Source organism: Vigna umbellata, chromosome 10 (genome assembly GCF_029865625.1).
Source record: "Vigna umbellata cultivar VRB3 chromosome 10, Vumbellata_1.0, whole genome shotgun sequence".
Classification (NCBI taxonomy): Eukaryota; Viridiplantae; Streptophyta; class Magnoliopsida; order Fabales; family Fabaceae; genus Vigna; species Vigna umbellata.
The window spans coordinates 21,052,461-21,067,589 of record NC_142174.1 but is presented as its reverse complement, the minus strand read 5'-3'; the positions used below and the strand labels follow the sequence as shown (position 1 = coordinate 21,067,589).

At 31.2% G+C, this 15,129-nt stretch overlaps 1 protein-coding gene across 1 annotated transcript; it reads right to left on the bottom strand.

Annotated features, from left to right (window-relative positions):
- Positions 1–10,363: 10,363 nt before the first annotated feature.
- LOC124825338 (DNAJ heat shock N-terminal domain-containing protein) lies at positions 10,364–12,371 on the bottom strand. The gene has a single exon (XM_088101076.1). The coding sequence runs from the start codon at positions 12,317–12,319 to the stop codon at positions 10,598–10,600; it is 1,722 nt and encodes a 573-aa protein (XP_087957202.1). The 5' UTR covers positions 12,320–12,371; the 3' UTR covers positions 10,364–10,597.
- Positions 12,372–15,129: the final 2,758 nt, after the last annotated feature.

The following is a 15,129-nucleotide window of genomic DNA, read 5'->3' as shown; positions in this document are numbered from 1 at the left end:
TTCATTATAAAAAATATCAGTGTTTACTGCAAAAAGAAAATATATATGAACATCTCTTAATTCCTCAACAATTTTACTTTCGAATTTTCTTTTACACTGGCAAGTTCATGGGAATTTCACTTTTCGTTATGTTAAAGCAAACTTCAAATAAAGATGATAAATTAAATAAAAAAAATCACTTGCTATCTAAGTTAGAATCAGTTGAAAAAACTTATATCTTTCAAAAGAAACCAACACATAGAATAAGCCTTTACATATTAATAAAGAGAATATATATGAACGTGTGTATGTGTGGTAAGCTAGATTACTTGGATATACAGTTAGTACACATTCAATTAGTTATTAATTTTGGATGATCGACACTAATTAATTTTCAAAGGTGTTTCTCTTCCTAACCATTTAAGCTTAAAATTATGTTATACATGTCTTCACAGTCACAACATAGAATATAAACATATATAATCTTGTTAAAAAAACACTAAAATTAAGAATTATAACATTAACATTCAATTTAATAATAGTAACAACATTATAAAAATACATAAATATATGAATAAATACATTTATTAAATAATATTAATTATGTAACATTTCGTTTTAATAACATATAACTATTAAACAAAATTATCATACAAAAAGATAATAATACACTAATCAAAATTGTAAAAAGGTTTTCCAAAAAGACAACTTATCATAACTAGATCATCCTAACATTACACTACATCATCACCATCTTTCTGAATTGGATCAAATGCTACATCATTATCTTCTCACACCATTAAGATGAACATTATAAACAAAGAGAACACACAATAAGCTCTCTGACTTATGTTGCGTCCAACGAAATTATTCTTGTTCTACAACCATAAAGTCAGTAGTCATCTAGCTTTAATTTTGCTTAATGAGATTATTTTCGCCCAACAATTGCTAAGTTAATTAGCTCTCTAACTTTGGTTTCACCTAGCGACCACAACTTCAATAACTCTTAACTTTAACTTTGCTCAATGAGATTATTATTGCCCAACAATTGTCTAGTCAATGAACTCTCTAACTTTGCCTCGCCCAACGATTACTCTCGCCTAGCGACCACGACATCAATAACTCTGATTTTAACTTTGTCCAACGAGTGTATTCTCGTCCAATGATCAACAAAAACTGTTATACAAGACTCAGATGCTCATGTGAGCGAAGATAGTCCATATGCACAAAAGGAACATATAAACCAAGAAAAGAGGTAGAAAACCAAATTACTCTATTGGAGAAATTGACAGAAGAATTACCCTAATGTAGTCCAATCTTCAAATAGATGAATGCACGATTAGAAAATCTAAAGAGAAAGAAGAGAGCTCTAGAGAAAAGGAAGAGAGATCTAGAGCTCGTTTATAATTGTTTCATTTACACTTTAAACTTTTATTATTAAAACAATCAAAGTCTTACTATTTTAAATATACTATCAATTATAAAATACGATATTATAAGAAATTGCAAATTATAGTCTTTATTAAATATATACCTACTTAACTTTATAAGATGATTAAATATTGTATTTAATAGACTAGATTATTGGTATCTAAATTTAAGATGATTAAATATTGTATTCATTAGATTAGATTCTCCGTATCTAAAATAGTCTTTATACTATATTATTGGTATCTAAATTTAAGATGATTAAATATTGTATTCATTAGATTAGATTATCCGTATCTAAAATAGTCTTTATAATTCAGGTATGAATTAATATCTGAACTGATCACTAACATTATGTATCAAAATTTAGCTACTAAAAGAATTAGTGTCTAAATTAGTCAGATATCAATTTACTACTCAATTATAATTTTTTTATTCATATAGAGATTATTTTAAATATTAATAATATTTAGTTTATAAACTGATATATAAATTGATCACTGTAATGACTAATTATTTTTTTAGACAATAATGGGAAAGTTTTAAATATTGAAAAATTTATTTAAAAAATTATTACCTATAAATGTTAAAAGCATATTATAAGTCATAAAGAAAATATTATAAATTGTTTGTCAGCAAAAATATTAGTTGGAATATAATTTAAGAGTTCGTTATAATTTTTTTAGAATATTCTCTTTATGATATTTTTTTTATTAGTTTAAGTTTATTACAACTTATAAAGCTGGACAAATTTCATTTCTTTTTAATGTAGAGGAAAAAGTTATTAAAATACGTTTTAATCGTAAAAACATATTAATGTTCCTCCACTAATTAGGCTATGCATGGATGGACTTTCACAAAGGGTGGACTTTGCTTTCTACAATCATGTGACCTTTTATTTTATATGTTTTTGTGTTACAATTGAAGCAAATTTCATTCATATAAGAAATCAACATTTTGAAAAGGAAAAATGAGCAAATTTATAATAAAATGGCCCTCAAAAATTGACTGAGGCAAAGGAACAACTCAATGGAATAAATTAGGTACTCAATAGGTCATTTTAACTACTAAGGAAATTAACTATGACCCTATTAGATGCCAAACAACTCCATAATAGTGATAGATTCTGTTTTAAAGGAAGCTTTTATACTTTGCCTTCATTACATTTTTGGCTGTATATTTTAAATATCTATAAATTCTGCTTTCTGATTTAGTCTATGTTTATATTCAATCCTTATATATCTTTTTAAATTACAAAAATTAACGAAAGCCTAATTTGTTGATTTTTTTTTACATAATTTTAAAGTTACATTTTATATTGGAATAAATCGAAAATAATTATTATGGGTTCTCAATATAAAAGATCTAACATTATTTTAAACATAAAATCTTAAGAGTTAATTTCTTTTAATATATAATGTGATACTTTCGGTTAATACTTCAATTCCAATAAACTATAGCAAAGATTAAGAATAGACATAAATGGTTAAGCCATTTTATAATTTAAAGTGCATGATATGATGGTTTTGCAAAAGGACATTCTATTTTAGTTGTTTTTGAGAAAGAAAACGAAAAGGATTCTTGTGCGCAGGTTTTATTCAGAACCAAATCCTTCGTATGGGATGGTATAATCCTAAACACAAGCTACAAAGGGACCCACATTCCATTCAGTTTTGTGGCAGCCCTACAAAAATGGACAATTCTTTCAGCTCAACAATCATTCGCATACATTAGGGCTAATACAAGAATTAACAATTCATTTGGCATAACAAATCCATTTGAATATGGAACATGCCAGCTTGTTTCAGAAAAGCTTCTCTGTTACTAAAGTTAGAAAGAGAGAGAAAGATTCAGATAATGAAATTGATTGGAGAACAACCATTCAATCATTAACCAACACAAAAGAAAAGTGGCAAACGAAAATGCACAAACTAATCAAATGTTGGTTGGAGTAGAATTAAATTTCATTATCTTATTCAAATTCAATATAAAAATATATGATCCAGAAAGAAAATTCACTAAAATATAGTTAGTTTTTGCTGACAAAATATAATCATCCACAAAGTTGGTTGATAATTTTTCATGTAAAACTAAGATAATAATTGAAAAATAATACTTTGAAGTAGATAAATTTTTTATATTTATTTAATATATTTTTTTTAAAATAAAAAAATTTATTTTTTTATGATTATTTTATCTTTATATTATATATTAAATAAATATAAAAGTATGTCATTTATCATTATTCAAAATAATTAGATTAACCAAACTACTTAGGCAACATCATCATTTATGAAGATGGTTGAAAGAAATTTGAGTTGAATTTTGTATTATATATCCTTCAAAAAGGATGAAAAGTTATATAAATGTGTTGCAATGAAGATTAGTTTCACAATCAAGTATTTATTTATGTACAGATATCTTTCAAACTCACTGAACAATTAATCAAATATTCTAATTAGGGCAGTTAAATTATAGTAATTAAGAAAGGCTCATTGAAGAACATAAAGTAGTTAGCAGTAGAGATAATAGCATGAGAAGTTAATGGTATAAGTGTTTGAAAAGCTTAGAAAGCAAGATGTAATGGCCAACCTGCTCCCCTAAGGATACAAAGAGTCAGAGAAAAAAAGAACATGGTTTGAGAAAAACGAGGTTGTGAAGGGAAAGGGGTAACATGGTTGCAACAAATATATGAAACCTAAAATTGGGGCATTATAGATTTAGCTTGTGAAGCACTCTAAGGTTGTCATTTTGTTGAGAGAGCAAGTGAGAGGCCCCATATGAACTAAGATGGGATAAATTACAAAATTAATTGAGTTGAAAAATGTTCAAAAAATAGTCTTAAAAGATGTAGCGTGGCCTGAATATATTGTTAAGATATGATTGGATTATTACATTAGAGGAAAAAAGAGGTTATGATTACTCATACGATCACGGGTGGCAACTGTATTTACAAATTTTAGTGCCCACTGAAGAGTTTTATTCCTGGTTTTCTGCAGAAGGACCGATACTTTGGATGAAAAGGGTGTAAAGGGAAAGTGTGAGTAATATGGTGAGAGACAAGAAGATACCAATGGAAGGAATTTTTTTATACATTTACCAATATTATCTAATGTTTATTGATAAGAACGTTTTGTATCTTGTGTAGGTGGGTCAAGTACATATACCTAAAAGCTAAGTCAGTAAACTATATATGTGTTATATATATTAATTTTTGTTTGCTGACAAAAAAACCCTATGAATTGTGATATTGGTATATGATTGTGAAAGACGTAAAGAATAAGAGTTATTTCATGAAATATTAAATTGATCTCTTGGGGTGTATTTTGTGGAGGTGAAGAGGGATAAAGTTTCAACTAAGAAGACAAAACTTATTGAAGAAAATTAACGGCTTAGAGGGAAGAGGGAAAGAAAGAAATTTCTTAAAAAAATGTAATTTCATGTAGTGTTTTTTAGTTTTTGGAGAATAATATCAATACCTTTTTCGGAGATGAAAATATCATTAAGAGTAAATATATTGTCTAACCCTAAGAACATGTACACAAAACATACATCGTAACATTAGAAGACATAAAATAAATGATCCTATACAAATAAGCAAGTATGTATGGTTTTCAAGAGAGAAAGAGGACATTCAATTTATGAGGAAGCAAACCATAGGAATAGCATCATCCCAATGATGATATAGGATATTAATAATTAGTAATAATATATGGACAATTTCAACTCTGGAAACATATAAACTAATGTAAGATGACATGTGAGCTAAAAAGAGTACAAAAAGGAGAAAAAAATCATTTACGCTATCATTCCTTAATATTTTGATTAATCAATTTTTTATTTTATTACTTAATGAAGTAAACACAGACAAAAGTTAATACCCATTTTCTTTTAAATAAATTAAAGTATAAAGAAATGTTCATAAATAAATACAAAGAAATGTTCATGGTTAAATATGTTTTTAATTCCTTAATTTTTAATAAAAATTAGAATTAATTTATTTTTCGAAACTTTGATCAAATTTAATAATTGAACTTTAGAAATATGTGGGTTTAGTTCTTTTAACCAAATTTTGTTAAGTTTATTTGACGTTTCAAGGATAACATGAGTTGCTTATATTGTTTGACACATTTTCTCTTCACTATTAATTAAAAAAAATTCATTTAAAACCTCAAATAAGTTTAATAAAATTTGATTCAAAACACTAAAGTCATGCTATTATAAATGTGAGAGACTAAATTAATCTAAAGTTTTAAGAAGAAACTAATTTCAAATTTCACTAATAAAGAGATCAAAAATATATTTAATCCATAAATAAATGTAACAAACTATCAAAACCCAAAGGTAATGACCCAAACTAAACATATATGTCAAAATAAATGGTGAAAAAAAGGGTTACAACTTGTGTAAAAAGAAGATTGCATAATTGCCCAGTTAAAATAACTCTAGGACTTATTAGTAGGGTCAGAAACCATTTTCTTTAATTTTAGTAAATGTAGATGAACCAGGCGAAAAGAGTTTATGAGACGAGAATGCAAAATATGACAGAAAATTTGGTTCCAAGATAAATTCTAGATTCATGCCCTTCTGCAATCAATTGACTCATACTATTCTTAAAAAGAATTGATATCCAACGTTACAAAGCAATTTAATTACGTATAAATGGGTAAGTAGAAACATAAAGAACGAAATTTAGTTGTGAAGAGGTTGCAAGTGAGTCTTAACCAAGTCCTTGGAAAGCAACTTCAGAGGAAAAAAAAAACAAAAAAGTATTATCATACATATAATCAAAAGCGCCAAAATCAAGTATCCATGAAGTTGAACTTTTCATGATCTGAGAAACGCAAGCTATTTACAAATCAGATCGGAATAGAAAGGTGTGTTTCATAGCTAGATTTTCATCTTAAATATTTCCAATACTATGCATGAGAAAACTTTGGTTCAATCTTTTCAAATTTGAAAACAGTTGTCTAGTTAGAAAAGCCAAGTAAAGAAAAAAGCACACTGGAATATCACTTATTCTCTTTTTACAATGAAAACATTAAGGAAATTACAAGTACTTCACCCTCTTCTATTGCTAAGACCTCCCCTGTCACGTTTAACAACCATGTCAGAAGTCCACAAAATCAGTGATTCGTATCAGTAAGGGTGGGAACATGATTTGGTTGTATTTTGTTTAAGAGATACTAATTTATGTAACATCACAATATCATTTGCAAAATCTTCTCTCATCCTTTTTCTAAAAAGAGTTGCAAGTTTTGAATGCATTAAGAGTTCTACAAAACAAAACATAGTTGAAAATTCATCTTTTGTCTAATGGAATTTTCCTATCATCTTTTTCTAAGTAATCATGAAAAAAAACCTGGTCAATAAACTAAACTCAACAAATGCAACCAAGAGAGGTCACTTCTACCATTAAAATTTTCAGAAGTAACGTGGAAGTCCAAAAAGAGAAAAAACAAGAGTTGAAAACTTTTTGTGAAACTTTTTAAAGGGGAAATAAAGAGGTTCAACATATACTATGAAAATATTGCACGAAAAAAATGCTGCCTGTGACCGTTTATTCACTTTTGGTGATTGGTATGGTTGTTGCTCAACATGATGCACGACATCCAGTGTTTACCAAAACAACCACAATCGACCTTGAGTAGGCCGATGCTTTTTTGAATGATCCAGAATGTTCATCGACAAAAAAGAAGACAATAAATGATAAGGGTAGCCAACATCATATGAAGATATACATAGAAAAATTTACCAACTCTAATTTGATATCAAGCTACTCTAGAACGAGAATTATAAGTTAATGTCAAAACAAAATCCATGTCTACACAACATATAAATACAATAGAAGACAATCTTTTATCACATATTCTAACAACCCCGATAATAAGCAATACAAATAACAAATAGAAGAAAAAATTTAAAATAACCTCGATTGAAGCTTAGAGAAAATACACCTCCACTGCATAATCTAAAATATAATGCATTCCTTTCCTAAAATTGGTCAACCATTAGATCAATCTTTATACAAAAGATCCACCAAGTGATAAAACACCAACTGTTCTAAAAGTATTTATATATGAGCAAACTGCAATTTTATTCTATTTTTCTTGTTCTGATCTGCTAGCCACTATGTAGAGGGAAAAAACCACGAAAGTGCTCCCTTCAAAATACCACAACATGAAGCAAAGAAACATAAGGAACCTAATACAGAAACATAACTTATTATCGCCCAACAGCTTTCAACAGATAATAAAATTTAATCAAATAGCATTCCCAAACCACAGGGATTCTAATAACGCACAGTTTTTATCTTAAATAAAATATATTTTTAAGTTAAATTTTTAGATTATAAAATATAAAAAAAAATTCCAGCAAGCTATATGCTGTTAAATTTTAAATTATAAAATATAAATAAAACTTTCCAGCAAGCTATATGCTATAAACATGAAATACGTTTTGTATAAGAACAATGTTCAATTGTATTTTACACAATGCATGAACAGTCAAAGCACACCCAAGTAACAGGGAATAATTACTAAGTTGATACTAAAAGTTCAGATAGTGCAGCAATATAGATTAAGAAACAAGGAATGCATAAATCTTAGAAATTAATGCCGGGGTTCATTAAATAAGAATTTGGTGAGCCCCGCAGAATTTTATGATTATAAATTTCAATGAACAATAAATGTCTTAAAAAAATGTTTTAAAAGGGATGCTGCTAGCATTTCTCTTGATTGGATACTGTCCTTTCACAGATCTTAAAATCTTAAGCTCAAGCTACCGTCCAACCAAAAAGGTTACTCATGTATTTCACGTTCTCTGCTAACATCATTTCCAAAAAGCTTAGTACCTTTCTAGTACACTTGTGTTTCAATGCACTGCATTGACGGAAGATGTTCTTTACGGATAAGAAATCGTATATATAATGTTACATGCCAAGGTCATGACAGAAAAGCACAAAGCAAAAGACTATGTTGATTTTTTCCCTTGTGTTAACATTGTGCAAGCTTAAAACTGAAGAACCGAGCCTCAATATTAGTGTAAATAAGTAATGAGCCCGAGTTTTGGAATTTATATCAGTATACTTCCTATGAAAATAATTAATGTGCAAGCAAAGCAAAAAAACAATCACAGATCCACTAAAAAGCCAACTACTGTCTTAGAGTTAAATAGTAAGATATCTGCTTTAGTTGAGCTGAGTTTTAGAGTTTATACAAGACAGTTGTATTGAACTCGAGTAATGTCCTAACAAAGAAACAAACATTCTACACAGATGCCTGATGAAACATGACAAATATGAATTTAAGACTCCTGCAGTTACAGAATTTACATTGCTGTACAGAGCATTCTAATGGTATATATGTCTGACAACCCAACTGGCGTAACACCTATATGCATGACATATTTACTACCAGCTTGTTATCCCTGACAATAAACAGGAAAGCAAATACCTGAATTACCTTAAAGATAACTGCCAAAGCTCAAGATGAAAAACTACTAAAAAATATGGTGCATAGAATAGACACTAGACTAGAGGAATCACTGTTAATGTTTCCAGAAACAATGACTCTTATTTTTAAGAACTGTTCTGTTGGCCGGGAACCCAGAATACACAGATTAAAGTTTAGGCAACATTTCCTCCAGGACAAGCTAAGGAGCCTTAAGCATTTAATAGATTTAGTAATACCAAAATTTACAAACATGAATTGGTAGCCGCGCTAGTTATTTAACACCCATAAGTGATAATCTATGCAGGTAATGAAAAGGTAATATAATTTGATTGTGCATAAAACCAAATACAACAGTCATTACAAAGTACAGAAGTGACCAGATGTAGATTAGAATGCAATCAGTGGCTACCCATGATGACTTAACTCCTTAAGCAATATCTAATAATACCTCAATTTACCACAATTAAGAGGATTGCAGTTCAATTAGATTATACTCTACCTCTTTTTCTGCCTTAAGCTTGAAAGGGACATTAACTGAAATACTTTGTACACACAACATCCATTGCAAACATCACCTCTTAAGTATGGGAAAAAAACATAGACCTTTTGCAATTAACAAATATGTAAAACGTTAAATAGTTATAACAAATATGTAAAATGTTAAATAGTTATATACAGAAACAAATCATTTTAAGCTACTTTGACTCAAGTGAAACTAAACACTTTCAATAATGAAAGAGCCCTATTTAAAAAATAATCTCAGTTAGTTCTTCGTTGAATAATCAATTTAATCAAGTCTAGCCACAGCCACAGGCATTGACTTGATATACAAAGCCCTAAGTATAGTGGTGAAAGAGAGATAATTTTAACAAGCTTGCAGAGGGAACCCTTCCTCAGAGCAAGCGAGGTAGAAGATAACCATAGTAAATGAACAACTCCAGTTGTGTCTCAGAGAAGTAACTAACTATAAAGCTGAAATGGCTAGATTTACCTTGGACCCTTATGGATATTTTCATAGAGCATTTAAAATAGCTGACTCATCCATGATCTGAATACAATTTGATACAATCTAGGTTTCTAAACTGTAATTAAAGTGCACATGCCCTCACCTTCTTTTAAAAGGTTTTGGTATCTTACAGATGTTATAGACAAAACAGATGATTTTAGATTGATTGCAAATGAGAAAATGTGATAATAAAAGCATAATTAAAACATAAAAAAGAAAATTATCAAGTCCCTTTACATATATTTGACCAAACTATCGATAAGAAGTTCGACTATAGAACAAAATTTTATTGAGTCATATTCTCTTTCAGAAAAAAATATGTTTCTTGAACACTGCAGAGAACTTAAATGTTACTAGTCTGTCATATTGTAAAACATGGACTTCTTTCAGATGTATTAAATTAATAAATGAACACTTCCTTAACACTTACCCCAATAAGTGGAGGAGGCTGAATAATGCATTAGCTCGACTATGCCATGTAACAAGTTTATAGTGCTGACTGACAAACAGGTTAATCCAATAGAATATATCTTTAATCTACATACAGATTTAAAAAAGTCAAGCTTTACAAAGCAGTCAGGTTTCCTAATAAACTTATCTTTGTTGTACAAAAGTTTCCAAGGTCATCATCAATTTAAGCCACCCAAAAGTAAGTTTCAAAGTCATCAACAATCAACTCCCAACTAGTCTTCTAAAATTCAGAGTCTGTTGCCAAAAAGATTGCCTAACCTCAATTATCAATGCCACCAATAGTAAGTAAATCTGAAGGAAGTGATGCGGGATCAAGTTCCCAACAGTCTTTCAACAGTTCAGGGGTTTCATCACAAATAAGCTTCCGTGCTGGAATTTGATGAGAAACTAAGCACATGTCATCCTTCCCAAGAAATATAATAGCACCACTCCCCCTCTTTTGCCGCCTAAATACTGTCTTGTAACCATCAACCTTCTCAAGATACGCCATGCTCAGACCATTTGCCTCATTGTAACTTGTCAGACATACAACAATGTCATAGCATCTCTTGCGGTCCTCTGCATCAATACTTCCCTCGCCATGCAGCGCCCATACTGAGCCTTTCTTGGGGTAAATTTTGTAAAGTTCACGTGCTGCCCGGTCACAATCCACAACATGGGAAAATATATTTACCGAATTCACCGAAGTCTTCCTGGCAACCTTAAATCTCCCACAAGGTGTATGAAACCCCATTTTCTCCTTACTAACTATCCTCCCATCCCCAATGATCTGTACATCCAACCAACTTAATCTCACTTCAAAAGGATTCAGTGAAAGAGTTTCATCAATCAGGGCATAATTCCTCGGCATTCCATCATCATCGTCATACACTGCCCACACTTGACCTTTCTTAAAACTCTTCTCCACTCTATCTTTGTCAAAATCATAAAAATCTGAATCCACCACCGCCATGTTTTCCAACCCCCCTTTATCAGAATACCTATGCCTCGCAGATCTCAACCCCTTTCTCTTCGATAAACCCACAAGATTCTCCTCAATCCCAAGCCTCACACTCTTCTTCAAAGCCCTCCCCTCTCCAACCTCTAAACCTTCAGAGTTTTTCAATGCCCGCCGCCTCTCCACCCGATTGCTCCTCTTCTCAATTCTATCATCCTCCTTTTCCTTTTCTTTTTCCTTCAACTTTTTTTCCTGCAACTTTCTCCTCACCTCAGTCTGAAATTCAGCTAATGTCATCATTTCCTCCCCATTTTTAACCCTTTTAATAGGTTTGGACCTCTCCAACACCTCCCCAACTGAACGCATTCTCTTCCTCAATTTCCCTTCCTTCTCATCCCCCACTTCATTATCCACTTTCCCTCTCACACCAATTTTCTCCTTCTTATTTATCTCTTTCAACTTCAACCTCATACTCCTAACCCTACCTTCCCCATCACCATCCCCATCACTCTGAACCGTTTCCACAGCCGTAAAACTCTTCTCACAACTCGGGCACACCAATTCTTGACCCATATACTTTCTCTGAAACTGGTGAAGGAGCCTGCAAGTGGAGCAGGCGGTCCAGAACGTCTCGCTCTCCGCCTTGATCTTCTGTCGGAGCTCGGCATCGTACTCTCGGCGGCGACTCCGGTCGGAAAGGAGGTGGAAGGCCTCGCCGACGAGCTTGAAGGCCTCCTCGGACGCCACGTTGGGGTTCTTGTCGGGATGGAGGAGCAGTGCGAGCTTCTTGTACTGTCTCCGAATGACGCTGCTGTTTGCAAAGGGCTCAGCACCGAGCGCACTATACCAGTCCGACGCGGCGAGGACAGTGAGTGAAGTGACGGCCTCCGACACGCCGTCGAGGTGCGGGCACAGACGCTGCGCACGCTTCGCGTATTTGAGAGCGGATTTGGCGTTGTTGGAGGCTTTGAACTTGGACTCCGCCATGGCCTTGAGGCGCAGCGCTTCGGATTCTGGTTCCGAGTCCGTTATTGGTGGTGCCATTGGAACTGGAATGGGAGAGAATTAAAGTGAAGAGAGAGTGGACGTTGAAGAAAGTTGAGGGTGAGAAGAGTGGGTTTTCGAGAAAGTGGACAACGTTCCGGGCCAGGCCCGTAAAATAACGGGCCCCTTGTTATTCCAGCCCATTTTCACAACTAGTTATTCCCAACTTTTTTTAAAAGCAAATTGACAAAATTGTCCTTGGCAAAAATACGATTGTTATATGTCGTTCACACAATATTTCTCAAAATATACAACAAAAATATTCTCACTTTGAATATAAAAATAACACAATTGAAATAAAATTCTACTGCTTATTTCCGAAAAAATATACCACAAATTTTTTTAGTTGTTTATTTCAGACTATATGTTCAGAGAAAGCTTGTGTAATAAATTATCAAATACAATATAAGAAGTTACATTTTTAATTACAATTAAATTTGCTTTCTTTATAAAATTTAAATCATACCTGAACAATATTTTTTAATTAATAAAAACACAAAAGATTAGTTAGTTATTTCATTGTAAAAAACTGAATTGTTTTCCCTATATACGATTATTTCTTGGACATAATATATAGTTTTCTACACAAACCTTTTCATTTTGATGTAAACAAGTTTAATCCGGCTATTTTGTTTTTCACATTTTTATTTTATTTTATTTTTTCCGTTCCTTTTATTATTTGTAGCTCACAAGCTTTTTATGTGCTTAAATAAAGTCTAGAGAATAAATTATATATTTTTCAAGTATGACATTGATAATCCGGTTAAAGAATATACCATTGCTTTCCATCAATTTCTATATAATAACACCATAATAATTATTATTACTAATTAAAAATATAAATTGTTATGACGTTATTCATTAAGTCCTTATTTTAGGGGAGATAAATTAGAAGAAAAAATTAGCTTGTTTATAAGTTAAATTGAGTCTATTTGAAAGTTAAAATGTGCAAGTTTACTCATATAACTATGTAAACTAATTTTAATTTGTGAAAAATAAATTTATTTTTTCTCTTATTTTTTTATTGTAAAAGATTAAATAAAAATGTTCCTTAAGGAGCTGCTGGTAGTTATAATATAATCTCTTTTTAAAAAATATCATTTATTAAAAAAATTAGTTATATATAATAAATATTTCTTTTAAATTGAACATTAAAGTGTAGATTGAATGATAGATAAATTTTAAAATGTTAAAATATTTTCGTTAAATAACTTGCAATTTCTCTAATTTTTATATTAAGGAGATACATACTTTGGAGTAATAGATAAATTATATTATATTTGAGATTAATAATAAATAAATATTTTTAAATGGTAAAATTGTATTTTAGAATTAAATTAAATAACTTATATGATGATATATTACTATGTTTATAATTTAATCATATTTTTTAAAAGTACTTAAATTTATAACATATCTCGTTAAAAGCTCCTAAATCGTGTTCGAAAAATAACTCTTAAAATAGCTTATAATTTGTATACATAGAAGAGAAATGAAACTTGGTTAAAACATAAAAAGTAAAAACTTCAACCGTAACATTCCAAAAATATAGCATGAAAATTATATAAAAGAGTCATTACTTTAATAATAAGATAGAACAGTTTTTTTTTTCGAAAATTAGAGTTAAGTTACAGTTATCTTAAAATACCTAAAATATTAAAAGTTCACTAAATCAATTCCTATTACAAAATTATTCACAAGACCGAGCGATTTTTTACTAAGCCGAGGGGTCCTCTCCTTCCAAGGACTGCTCCACCGAGAACTCCTCTCCAACTGCTCACACCCATAGGATGGTCATTGCAAAAGAAGAATCGAACAGGAAACATGGACAAAAACAGGAAATAATGGTAAGCTAATGTAATTTAATTGTATACACATACATACATTTCAAACAAGTCCAAACAATGCAAAACCGAACACTACAACATACCAAAATCGAATACAAGCAAGCATATACAAACCAAACACTCAGGTAGTTATGACCGAACACTATACTCATGCATAGACCGAACACCATAATTCATGCATAGACCGAACACCATAATTCATGCATAGATCGAACACCTGGCTTGACCATCCGGATTGTATGAATGTGTACCTACAGGCATTTATGCACTTGTGGTGATGAAACAACAAGACCCCTATCAAGCTATCCCACAAGGTTAGTCCAGTGAAGATTACCTTCATACCCTGAGGTTAAAGGACCTCCTGCCATTCTCACACATGAGTTACTCCTCTCTACTTAAGAATGAGTAATCACAAAATATCAGGATAAATGTCAGCTTAACACGATACCCACATTCATACTTTACAATTCAAATACCATCCACGAGACATTCCTCCTTGGAATTCTCTTTCACATTACTTGAAAACATAAATCCTCACCAATTAACATAGCATGTCATTCACCAATCATATACTCACTCATAAGACTGAAAACCCTGTGAACTTTGGAGATCGAACCAGGACAGGACCGAACAGTCTATAACAAACAAGACCTAACAATTGACCGAACACTAGCGAAGGCCGACTATTAGGGAAAATTTAACACTATATTAAAGTTGAGTACTAAAACTAGGTTGAATACCAAGACTAAATCGAATGCTAGTATAAGACCGAGAGCTAACACTAGCATAACTGCTAGTATAAGACCGAGCACTGACACTAGCATAACTGCTAGCATAAGACCGAGCGCTAACACTAACATAAATGCTATTATAAGATCGAGCGCTAACACTAGCATAACTGCTAGTATAAGACCAAGCGCGAATACTAGCATAACTACTAGTATACGACCGAACGCTAACACT

Excerpts from the sequence above, each read along its gene's own strand:
- LOC124825338 (XM_088101076.1), bottom strand. The coding sequence starts at position 12,319 with ATGGCACCACCAATAACGGACTCGGAACCAGAATCCGAAGCGCTGCGC.